This window comes from Mustela erminea, chromosome 20 (genome assembly GCF_009829155.1).
Source record: "Mustela erminea isolate mMusErm1 chromosome 20, mMusErm1.Pri, whole genome shotgun sequence".
Lineage (NCBI taxonomy): Eukaryota > Metazoa > Chordata > Mammalia > Carnivora > Mustelidae > Mustela > Mustela erminea.
Genome location: NC_045633.1, coordinates 22,553,678 through 22,564,312, shown reverse-complemented (window position 1 = coordinate 22,564,312; position 10,635 = coordinate 22,553,678). Strand labels below are relative to the sequence as shown.

The 10,635-nt window shown below is 58.9% G+C and overlaps 3 protein-coding genes and 3 non-coding genes across 6 annotated transcripts; 3 read left to right on the top strand and 3 right to left on the bottom strand.

Moving 5' to 3' along the window:
- Positions 1–1,110: 1,110 nt before the first annotated feature.
- Positions 1,111–3,841, top strand: NDUFB10 (NADH:ubiquinone oxidoreductase subunit B10). The gene is made up of 4 exons (XM_032326832.1): positions 1,111–1,371; positions 2,553–2,691; positions 3,147–3,286; positions 3,673–3,841. The coding sequence occupies exons 1-4, from the start codon at positions 1,224–1,226 to the stop codon at positions 3,774–3,776; spliced, it is 531 nt and encodes a 176-aa protein (XP_032182723.1). The 5' UTR covers positions 1,111–1,223; the 3' UTR covers positions 3,777–3,841.
- A 119-nt stretch (positions 3,842–3,960) lies between these two features.
- RPS2 (ribosomal protein S2) lies at positions 3,961–6,109 on the bottom strand. The gene is made up of 8 exons (XM_032326830.1): positions 6,006–6,109; positions 5,655–5,834; positions 5,486–5,575; positions 5,150–5,257; positions 4,723–4,896; positions 4,480–4,639; positions 4,167–4,258; positions 3,961–4,076 (listed from the first exon to the last, which is right to left on the bottom strand). Exons 2-8 carry the CDS (start codon positions 5,829–5,831, stop codon positions 3,996–3,998), a joined length of 882 nt encoding a protein of 293 aa, XP_032182721.1. The 5' UTR covers positions 5,832–5,834; positions 6,006–6,109; the 3' UTR covers positions 3,961–3,995.
- On the bottom strand, positions 4,323–4,453 carry LOC116581570. The gene has a single exon (XR_004282113.1). It is a non-coding gene; the product is annotated as a small nucleolar RNA SNORA64/SNORA10 family (small nucleolar RNA).
- On the bottom strand, positions 4,963–5,096 carry LOC116581569. Its single transcript, XR_004282112.1, has one exon. It is a non-coding gene; the product is annotated as a small nucleolar RNA SNORA64/SNORA10 family (small nucleolar RNA).
- On the top strand, positions 6,105–10,632 carry RNF151 (ring finger protein 151). The gene is given in 6 exon segments (XM_032326831.1): positions 6,105–6,235; positions 6,502–7,979; positions 8,344–8,489; positions 8,810–8,906; positions 9,516–9,970; positions 9,972–10,632. Coding segments are annotated over 5 exon segments (747 nt in total). The 5' UTR covers positions 6,105–6,235; positions 6,502–7,976; the 3' UTR covers positions 10,018–10,632.
- On the top strand, positions 6,310–6,436 carry LOC116581579. The gene has a single exon (XR_004282122.1). It is a non-coding gene; the product is annotated as a small nucleolar RNA ACA64 (small nucleolar RNA).
- Positions 10,633–10,635: the final 3 nt, after the last annotated feature.

Here is a 10,635-nt window from a genome sequence, read left to right as displayed (position 1 = left end):
GTCAAATTAAAAAAAAAAAAAAAAAAAAAAAAAAAAAGGTTCTTTTGTGGTTGGACAGCATGTGTTTCTAACAGTTCGTGATTTCAGGAGTTGACATTTCTACGATCACTGATTCCATACATCCACAGCGTTGATGACTCTGTGGCCCTGGCCCCAGCTTCTAGGCAGGAAGTGACCAGCACCCTCCCCGATACTGGCCAGGGGCCCTGCCAGGTATGGAGATCACCCAGGGTGGTCAGCAGGGCCCTGGTCAGTGGAGCTGCCCCAGGGAGCACACCAGTGCCCAGGGCCAGGGCAGAACCAGGGGAGCCGGACCAGAGCACTCTGCTCCCAGGAGCCCCCAGGGCAAGCCCTGCCTCTTGCTCTGCCCCAGACAGGACCCCTAAGCTCACTGGCATTAGCCGGTCCATGAGAGGCCTTGGAAGACATAGTGGGGCCCAGAGAGGGCTGCAGGGAAGGGGCAATTCCGGGAAGGCTTCCTAAAAGAGCGGGCCGTTTGGTAGCGTGTGTTATTTGTTGATGCTGTGTTATTTGCTTGTTCCAGCGACCTTAGCTCTCCAGAAGAGCCCAGCTGTGTCCACCTTGCTCCCGGCTGCACTTGCCACGTGCACGTACACCGGCGAAACGGAAGGAACGGTTTATTTATTCCTGTGTCTGTGTTGTCTTAGAACGTAACCAGGAGAAAAAAAAAAAAAAAGGAAGGAAGAAAACAAAACCAAAAGAAAAAAGAATGCAAGCAGGGGCCTCTGCTTCTTTCATTAGGGTATCCCAAGGGCCTAAAGCAGCGCCCAGTCCAGAGGACGCGACCTGGAGGCAGAGAGGGGAGGCAACGTGCGCAGAGCTGCCGCAGCCCACCATTGGGCGGACCGAGGAAACTACAAGTCCCATGGTGCTTCGCGAACGGCGGTCGCCCTGCTCAGGCGCAGCCGCCTTAGGGCAGCCTCAGCAGCGGGCGAACTGCAAGTTCCATGGAACCTCGCGAGACTCCATTCCCCGCCCCCAGCCTCCGCGCCCGCGCAGCGGCGCTAGGGCTTCCTCGGTGGCTGGAGAACTACAAGTTCCATGAAGCGTCGCGAGCACCAGCACCACCCACCCCCGCCCCACTCCTCGCGCCGGCGCAGCCGCGCTAGGGTGTCCTCTGCGGCGGGCGCACTAGGCCGTGGGATCCAGGCGGAGGCCGGGGCTCTGCGTCCGATAGTGGGTTCCTCCCGCGCGCCGCCGCCATGCCGGACAGCTGGGACAAGGACGTGTACCCCGAGCCCCCGCGCCGCACGCCGGCGCCCTCGCCTCAGACCTCGCTGCCCAACCCCATAACCTATTTGACGAAGGCCTTCGACCTCCTCGTGGACCGGCCTGTGACCCTAGTTAGAGGTACGGACCCCATCCGGGCCTCGCCGCTCCCCAGGGCCCCTCGCCGCCCTTAGGCGTTCCCCGCACCCCTTCGCCCAACCTGGATGCCCAGCTGCACCCCGGGCTTCGCCCCCGTGACCAGCCCCCGCCGTCCGCACCTGCGGGCTCGGTCGCCTCCTTGGGCCCCTCGGCCCCCCACCTTCAGTGCACTCTAGGAACGCCCCTCGCTCCCACACCAAGACTGCTCACTGCGTTTCCTCCACGCACCCTGGGTCTCCGGCCTCGCCCAGATATTAGGGGCTGTTTGCGGATCGCAGTCTGGCCTGGGGCTGGCTACGCCCCGTCCGCCTGCCCGCTTTGCATCCTGCGTCCTGCACGGAAAGCGGTCTGCAAACCGGTGTGGAGGGTTTCCCTTCCAGCCTTGTACATGCCTGCAAAATGACCGGGGTGGTCAGGTGCTGCCTGAGGATCCCGCAACCTGGGTGTGCTGTGCTGTGACTTGCAGTCCGTGTGTGCTCCCTCCTAATGGCTGTCCAGATGATCCAAACCAGGCGGGTGTTTAAAACAGCTCTTGGTTGCCCAGTTGCTGAGCCGGCCCAGTGGAGGCCGCAGCACGAGCACACTCTCCCTCAGGCACTAATGCCGGCCGTTCGGCCATTCCTTTCACAGAGTTCATTCAGCAACCCAGCCACGGACCCACTCTTTCTCAGAAAGTGTTTTATGTGTCTGGAGGAATGAGATTTCATTAGTTCCAGCTTGTCAATTTCTGGGTGGGGAGGTTGAGACCAGAAGGTTAGTGGCAGCGGAACTGCCTTGGGGCCTCTGCCTACTGGTCAGACCCTGTGTTGTGGGGGGAGGTTGGCAAGCAGTAGGACCCGTAGAAAGGTGTGGGCTTGGAGAGCATGGGTTCAGAATCCTGAATTCTCTCTGGGCCTCAGTACTCGTACTGGGACTTAACCCCTTGGGACAATACACATGGTGCCTGGCTCCCAGGAAGGGTTAGGGTTTAGGTTAACCTAACCCAGGACTACCAGCCACACCTGTTTTTTTGAGTCTAATTGGCAGTCTTAGTAAAAGCCAGAAAGGTTTGGGCAGTCTGCCCCTTCGTGGCTTGTGAGAAAAGAACAGAGCTAAGAGCACATTCTAACTGTGGCCTGTCCAAACCAACGGGAACTTTTGAGTCTGGTGTTTTCTCTTTACAGAATTTATAGAACGGCAGCACGCGAAGAACAGGTATTACTACTACCACCGCGAGTTCCGCCGTGTGCCAGACATCACCGAGTGCCAGGAGAAGGATATCTTGTGCATGTTTGAAGCAGAAATGCAGTGGAGAAGAGACTAGTATGTCCTGTCTTTGGGTGTCCTTTCTTAGTTAAGAAACAGAGTTGTGGGGTGCCTGGGTGGCTTCGAGTTTACACGCTGCCTTCGGCTCAGGCCATGATCTCAGGGTCTTGGGATAGAGCCCCAAATCGGGCTCTCTGCTTGGCAGGAAGCCTGCTTCCCCCTCTCTGCCTGCCCCCCTCTCCCTACTTGTGATCGCTGTCAAATAAATAAAATCCTTTAAAAAAAAGAAAGAAAGAAAAGAAACGAAACAGAGTCTTTCTCAGTGAGCATCTCCTGTTGGGCTCTCATCCCCCAGGGATACCGTGGATGGTGGTCAGGGACCAAGATCTCCTGGGTTTGGCCCAGATTCTGAGGGTGGAGGGGCCAGACAACAGGGCCTTAAGGTTTTGCTTTCATTCTACTGTCTCTGCACACAGGGAAAGGATTTCTCAAACTTTTTTTTTTTTCCCCAGTAAAGTCGATCAAGAAATTGTCAACATTATCCAGGAAAGGCTGAAGGCCTGTCAGCAGCGGGAAGGTGAGAGCTACAGGCAGAACTGTGCCAAGGAGCTGGAGCAGTTCACCCAGGTGGCCAAGGCTTATCAGGACCGCTGTAAGCAAGCCCCCACCCCAGCCTGATCCTTGAACCCCAACATCATAGCCCAGATTTTGCTAGTTGGTTGGGGGAGGGTTTTTTTTGTTTTTGTTTTTTTTGTATTTTATTTATTTGACAGAGAGGTCTCAAGTAGGCAGAGAGAGAGGGGGAAGCAGGCTCCCTGCTGAACAGAGAGCCCGATGCCGGGGCTCAATCCCAGGACCCTGAGATCATGACCTGAGCCAAAGGCAGAGGCTTAACCCACTGAGCCACCCAGGCACCCCTGGGGGACGGGGTATTAAGAGAGTCCCGATACCCAAAGTCCCTTACTGCTCAGTGTCATCACTGTTTCCTCCACACTTGTAAGAAACTGGCCCACGACTTCACTCCCATCTCTTTCCCAGATCACGACCTGGGAGCCCATTATTCTGCCAGGAAGTGCCTGGCAAAGCAGAAGCAGCGGATGCTGGCTGAGAGAAAGGCGGCTAAAGAGGCTGCTGCTGCCTAAAGCAGCTCCTTGAGCACCTTCCTGAAACGATACTACTAAAATAAATAGTTTAAGTAAGAAAGCTGTTCCTGGTGTCACTTTTGGTCCCCCAGTTGGATATGCTGACCCTACTGGTTCCATCTCCCTTTAAGTCCAGCTTACGACTAAGCTGGATAAATAAGCAAAATAAATAAGACACTGTTAACAAGCTTTACTTCAGTTTATTTTTCTTGTATAAAACTATGTGGTAGCCACAGCTGGAGCCTGGGTCCTCTGAACAGAGACTCTGGTGTGGGTCTTCACAAGATGGTCCGTGAACTCCTAGAGAAGAGAAACAAGGCTTTAGCTGTAACCACCCCCCAGCACCCTGTGCACTCATCAAGGCTAATGAGGTGGCTGGGCAGGCAGTACCTGATAGGGAGACTTGGTGAACACAGTCTCCTTCCAGAGATCAGGGGTGAGATAGCTGTAGGTCTTGGAGATGGCATCGAAAGTAGCCTTGGCTGGAACACAGAAACAGGAAAAGGTTGGCAGATGCACAAACACAATGCCCCAGGTACAGACAGAAGATGTCGCGCTCCTAGGAACAGAGGGGCCACTTGAGGCCAGTCTGCCGTGCATTAGGAGGGCCTCCCTCTCTCTCTCTCTGGAAGTACGCCAAGCACACACGGAGTATGATTAAGCGGAGCTGAGAGAGGCCACAGCCCCCGTGAAGGCCACCTACCAAAGTTCCCGAGGGTGGCAGTGCAGCCCCTGGCCGAGGTGTAGCAGTCGTCAATACCAGCCATCATCAGCAGTTTCTTGGGCACAGGGGCCGAGACAATGCCAGTGCCTCTGGGGGCGGGGATGAGACGCACCAGCACAGAGCCGCAGCGGCCAGTCACCTGGAGAGTGAAGGGATCAGGAAATGACCCACGGGGAGTCTGCACCACCGCAGGCCCCGCTGCTCTCTGCCCCCCAAGCCTACCTTGCACGGGACAGTGTGGGGCTTGCCGATCTTGTTCCCCCAGTAGCCTCGCCGGACAGGGACAATGGAAAGCTTCGCCAGAATGATGGCTCCGCGGATGGCAGTGGCTACCTCCTTGGAGCACTTGACACCCAAACCGACGTGTCCATTGTAATCTCCGATGGCGACAAATGCCTGTGAAGAGCTTGAGGTGGCTGGTGGTCCACTGGCCAGCACGGCCATCATAGCCCACCACCCGGGATCTGTGGCACCCCTCGAGGAAAGGGTGGCCACTGTGAGGCCACTCGGAGGTCCCGAGGAGGTCCTTCCTCTCTCTCCCGATTACGAAAGCCACACGCGTGGTATCAAGTGTGACCATGCAGAGCTGAGAGAGTCCCACTGAGCCCCTTGCACATGCAGCTCAGAACACCCAGGGGGGCTGAGGTACCTTGAACCTGGTCCGCTGGCCGGCACGCGTCTGCTTCTGCACAGGCATGATCTTCAAGACCTCGTCCTTGAGGGAGGCTCCCAGGAAGAAGTCGATGATCTCAGACTCCTGCAGGGCGAGGACGCGGCCACGCAGGCGCTTACCGCACAAGCCCAGGAGCCACCTAGAACACCTCCCGTGAGAACCACCACCCGCATGCCCGCGCCGGTTTTCCAGCTGTCCCCATCTCGTCTCAGCGGAACACCCCCGGCAGACAAAGGACGCCCGCGCACGCACACCGGCTGCGTCCCGGGCACAGATGCCATCCCCGGACCGGGGGCAAGGACCCCGCCTTACCTTGATGGGCAGGGAGAAGAGATAGATCTCCTCCAGGGACTTGATCTTCATGTCCTTGACCAGGCGGCCCAGCTTGGTGACGGGGATCCACTGCGGAACAAGGCCTCGGTGACCACGGTGCCCCGATCGGCGCCGCCCCGAGCCCGTCTCCTGCGAGGGCCCCACCTACCTCCTTGTCCTCGGCCTTGCCCCCGCGAGCTCCGCGGCCTCGGCCCCGGCCCCGACCACGGCCCCGGCCCCGGCCCCGGATGCCGCTGCCGAAGCCACCGCGGAAACCGCCGCGGCCTCCCATTCCAGGGCCCCCGGGCCCTCCGGGCCCTCCCGCAGCACCGGCGTCATCCGCCATTTGCTGAAAGGAACAACGAGAGTGGGTCGGTCAGCGAGACCCCGGCATATGCAGCCTGCCCGGACCACGGCTCCCGCCCGGAAGCGCCAGCGCGCCGAACCGAGCACCGCCGGACGGCCGCGGATCCCCCGCCCGGGACCCGCAGCGCCCACCCCGGCCACGCCACACACTCACGTGTTCTCTCGGAGAGGAAGAACAAGGTCCCCCGGAGCCAGTCTTTATACCACGCCAAGTGCCGCGAGATCTCAGCAGCCCCTCCCCAGGCGCGCGTCCGCGACGGGCTTATGAATGCGGAGGCCGCGCGCTCCCGGCTTCCCCCGCCCTCTCCGCGTGCGCCTGCGCACCTGCGGCCTCGCAAGCCTGAACGCGTGCGCAGCTGCCGCCCAGCTGCCTGGCGCCGAGAGGTAGGTCAGCGCCCCGCGCCCCGCGCCGCGCGCTCTCTGCCCGCGCGACCCTGGGTGGAAGCCGGGACGTCGGCGTTGGTTGAAAATCACCCGCGGCTTTGGCCGTGGCCGCGGGTGAGATTCGGCGCCCAGAGCCACCGGGGGCCTCAGCTCACCGCCCGCTCGTCCGTGTGGGCCGGTGAAACCCAGGCCCCGACACGCGCCCCGCTGTCCCCCGCCCGCATGCGCTCTGGCCTCCGACCCCTGACCCTGTGTTCTGCCCGCAGGACGCCGATGTCCGGACCGTGAGGCCCACGCCGCCAGGACCGCGGGGAGGGGGGGAACCCTGCCGCCAACACGCAGTAGAGCTGTCGGTCTGAGTTGTGCACGTGTGGGCGCCCCCCGCCCGTCCGCCTGTATATGCACCTGTGGGCGCCGGGAGCAAGGTGTGCAGCGGAAGGGGGCCCCCCTGCGACATGTCCTCTTGCCGGCCGGCCCAGTTTTGCGTCGGATGCCACGGAGGGGTGCAACTTGGGCCCCAGGGGTTGCACTGACTCCTGCGTGGCGCTCCGTGGGTGACGGGGCCAGACCAGAAGCCTTGCTGTGTGTCCCATACCGCATCGCTTCCACAGTAGCGAAGCATTTGTGAGCTTGCGGGGAGTGGGCTGGGCCACCAACCCACTGGCGAGGGTGACAATGAAGGGAAACATCCCCAGGGGGAGTTGGGAGGCCAGAAGGGGAGCCCTGGGGCTCACTATCAGTTACCGGCCCCGATAGGGAAGGACGTAGGGGTTACTCCCGCAGCTCAGGCATCACCCTGAATTCTCCAGTGGACTTGGATCCGTGAAAAGATCCCTCCCAGCCTTCTTTCTCAGTGAAATAAAGTTCCTTTGCTTTGTCTCTTGGGGGCTTGCTTGTGGTTTCACTGTAGCTTGTGCGTTCTGAGTGGTTACTCCCAAATAAACACGCTTTTGCCAGTGAAATAACTGGGTTTTCTTCTGCAAGTTGATAGAAAAAATGAGGGTGTACGATTCCCAGGTCAAGGGCTTGCGTTGGCCCCTTACTGCTCTCAGGAGGGGACAGGGCCTGGGATAGGATTTGGTGAGCTCAGTACTCAGGGCTACTGAAAGAGCAGTTCCCGGTTCCATGTTTCAGATGGGGAACATGCTGATTTCCCAGGTGGAGATTATTTCCCAGTGTCTTCTCAAAGGCCTGCCCACATGGTCAGAGCCTATCTGTTCTGGAAGGCTTTCTCACAGACTAGGCTCCCCACCAAGGTGGCACCACAGGTTACATGGGTCTCTGGTCCAGATCTTCCTGATCTGTACTCTGCGGCTAGTTCCATGAGTTTTAGATCCTAAGAGACCTGATGGTGGGTCAAAGTCAAAAGTCCCTGCGCTCTTGGGAGATCTGGCCTGGACAGCACTATTCGAGAAGGGAGAAAGGAACAATTCCTACATTCCTGCCAAAGCCTCAGCTTTGGGGAAACAGTCATCAGAAGTTTGGTTCCCAGCCTAGTGCTGCTCGGGTGTCAGCTGACAGACACTCCCAAGATGGGCTTCAGGGACTTGCCCCAGGTCCAGACTACCTAATCCTTCAACTCCGAGCAAAGGCCATATGGTACAGGATCCCATTGGGCCCTGACCCAGGGCTGTGATTGGCCTGAGCTGGACAATGCCACTGTGAGGTCGGCCCACTCCTGCTGTGAAATGGAGACTCCTGATCCCTGGGAGTCAGTGGAGCTGCCATCCGGACACAGATCATGGTGAGACTGGGTCCCTTTTGCCTCTGGCCCTTAAATGTGTTCCTAATTCGAGACCTCCCCAGAGTTGGACCCCAGTCCTTACTCTGAGCAAGGGTGAACAGTGGGTTACAGGCTCCCAAACAAGACAAGGAAAGCAGCCTTTGTGAGGGCTCTGGCCAGGTCTAACTCCAGGCCAAGGCTAGCTTCTCCAGTTGGGGACTGGTAGTCTTGGTCTTGACTCTCAAAGCTGCCCCCTCAAAGTGGGTGCTGACCCATCACTCCACTTGGGGCTCTCATGGCCCACCTCCCCATCCTGGGGTTTCCCTCTGGGTGTGTGGCTGGATCCTAGTTCAGCCAGTCCCTGATTTTGGCCTGGCCTTTGCAGAGTGGTGGCTATGATCTCAACCTCTTCGCCAGCCCTCCCGACTGCAACTTCCTGTGTTCTGTGTGCCATGGGGTTCTCAAGAGGCCGGTGAGGTTGCCATGCAGCCATATCTTCTGCAAGAAATGCATCCTCCGGTGGCTAGCCAGGTACTAGTGGGCACCAAAGAGGATGGGAGGACAAGGGCAGGGCTGTGTCCATTCCTGTGGCCCAGAACAGAGAGGAGGGTGGGCCAAGCATTATGTTGGAGTGGGCATAAGAATCAGCTCCCAAATCTAGGACACTAAAGTACGTGTGTCCCCGCACCCTGTGGCACTTACAGCCCGTGGCCCCAGCCTCAGAGCTGAGTCCCTGTGAAGCCCTCAGGACTCTTCCAGCTCAAGAGAAGGGACCACCTGGGAAGGTGTGTTGCTGCCTCTTGGTCCCTTCCCACTCCCAACACTCTTCACCACCCATTCCTGCCTCCTAGACAGAAGACCTGTCCGTGCTGCAGGAAAGAGGTGAAATGGAAAAAGATGGTCCACGTAAATAAACTCCGCAGGACGATTGGCCGCCTGGAAGTCAAGGTAGCCTGAAGCACCTGCTCCCAGCACCCTTCTCGCTCCGGCCAGGGGAGGGGGTAAGGAGAAGCCTGTCCTCAGAACCCAGGGTTTCTGGTCTAGCAGCACTGATTACAGCCTCAAGGTCATCAGTCCTGCCTGTGTGGGTCCCATCTCTACCACTTACTTGCTGTGTGACTTTGAGCAAGTTACCTAACCTTTTTGAGGCTTTAGGGTCTCAGCTGTAAAATGGGGATCATACAAGATTTTTAGAGGATGAAGTGTCCTCTCTGACGGCCATCACCCTGGTCCCCTAATTTTTATCGATGAGGAAACTGAGCTTTAAAAAACAAACAAACTTGGCTTCTGTGCAACAGCCAGCTCAGCCCTGCCATGTACACCCCAGTCCCTCAAGCCTTCAGCCCTGTGCACCTGCTCTCAGAGGTCTAGATTCTTCCCACCTCCAAACATTTGCCCAACTATTTCCCCCTCCACATCACTGATGCGGGGAAAGCTTGGTGGACTCCCCGGACAGGAAAGTCATAGATGGGGGGGGGGTCTATGTAAAGCTACTCCAGTGCTGGGTGGCCATGTCCCACCTGGTTTGGCTCATATTGTGCTCTATGTCACCCTCAGTGCAAGAACGCAGAAGCAGGCTGCTTGGTGACGTGCCCCCTGGCCCATCGAAGGGGGCACCAGGACTCATGCCCTTTCGAGCCGACGGCCTGCCCCAACGAAGGCTGCACGGCACGGGTGCCACGTGGGGCTCTGGCTGAGCACCGGCAGCACTGCCAACGTGGGGCCCAGCAGCAGTGCCCACTGGGCTGTGGGGCCACCCTGGGCCCTGCGGAGCGCGCACACCACAACTGCTACCGTGAGCTGCGCGACGCCTGGAACCAGCGTCAGGAGCGCAGCCGGATCCTGGTGCTGGGCCTGCTCCGGCGCATGCGTAAAGTGCATCGCACCACCAATCTCATCCGCAGGCAGCTGGCCCAGCTCGGGGACTTCCTGGAGGAAGACAACGCGCTGCTCATGGGAGCCCCGCAAGGGGAGGCCGAGGCCACCCCAGAAGGCAGCATTGGGGCCGAGGTGTGGGGGGCCCAGGGCCACGGTACCGTGTAAATTGAGGGGAAAATAAACGCAGATCCTAGGCCTGGCCCGCCCCGCCGCTTCTGTGCCTGCCGGCCTCACAGCTTTATCCCATTTGCCACCCGCCCCCGCCTGCCAGGTACTACTGCCTTCACCACGCGGGGACACTGGCCTTTCTCCCTGGCCCGCTCCTGCCCAGAAGGCTCTTCTTGCTCTCCGTTTGCCTGCTTTCTTTTCCCTCGGATGCGTCTTCCTCACAGAGGTTTTCCCTGATCCCCTCCCAGTCTTCTTCCTGTTACCTCTACCAAGTCTGTTAACCAACTTCCCAGTCAACGCCAACTGCTCAAAGCTCTCAACTCCTAGGGGAAGCCCACGCCTCAGAGGGAAACCCCATTATCTCTGATCTCCTGCCCGTATGGTCTCAGGACACCCTGTAGCCACAAGCACTGTCCCCCCCTCCAAGCAGCCACAGGCGTCCCCGCTCTACTCGGGCGACACCTTACCTTTCCCACCGCCCCATTTAAAAGCGCACCTCCTGCACTCCGCCCCGTCCCGTTGCCGAGATCTGTTCTTTCCACAGCACGAATCGCCCGCCGCTCCTGACGACTCCTTGCCAGACCTCCCCCAGCCCTCTCTCCTCTAGCACGTCTAGAAGAGCGCTTTGCAC

Bases quoted from the DNA above. Each gene is read 5' to 3' on its own strand.
- RPS2 (XM_032326830.1), bottom strand. From the start codon at position 5,831: ATGGCGGATGACGCCGGTGCTGCGGGAGGGCCCGGAGGGCCCGGGGGC. The intron at 5,576-5,654 runs GTAGGTGGGGCC...CTTGTTCCGCAG, and splicing joins GCAAGGCCGAGGACAAGGAG to TGGATCCCCGTCACCAAGCT. The intron at 5,258-5,485 runs GTAAGGCGGGGT...CTCGCCCTGCAG, and splicing joins TCTTCTCCCTGCCCATCAAG to GAGTCTGAGATCATCGACTT.
- NDUFB10 (XM_032326832.1), top strand. From the start codon at position 1,224: ATGCCGGACAGCTGGGACAAGGACGTGTACCCCGAGCCCCCGCGCCGC. The intron at 1,372-2,552 runs GTACGGACCCCA...TTCTCTTTACAG, and splicing joins GCCTGTGACCCTAGTTAGAG to AATTTATAGAACGGCAGCAC. The intron at 3,287-3,672 runs GTAAGCAAGCCC...TCTCTTTCCCAG, and splicing joins CAAGGCTTATCAGGACCGCT to ATCACGACCTGGGAGCCCAT.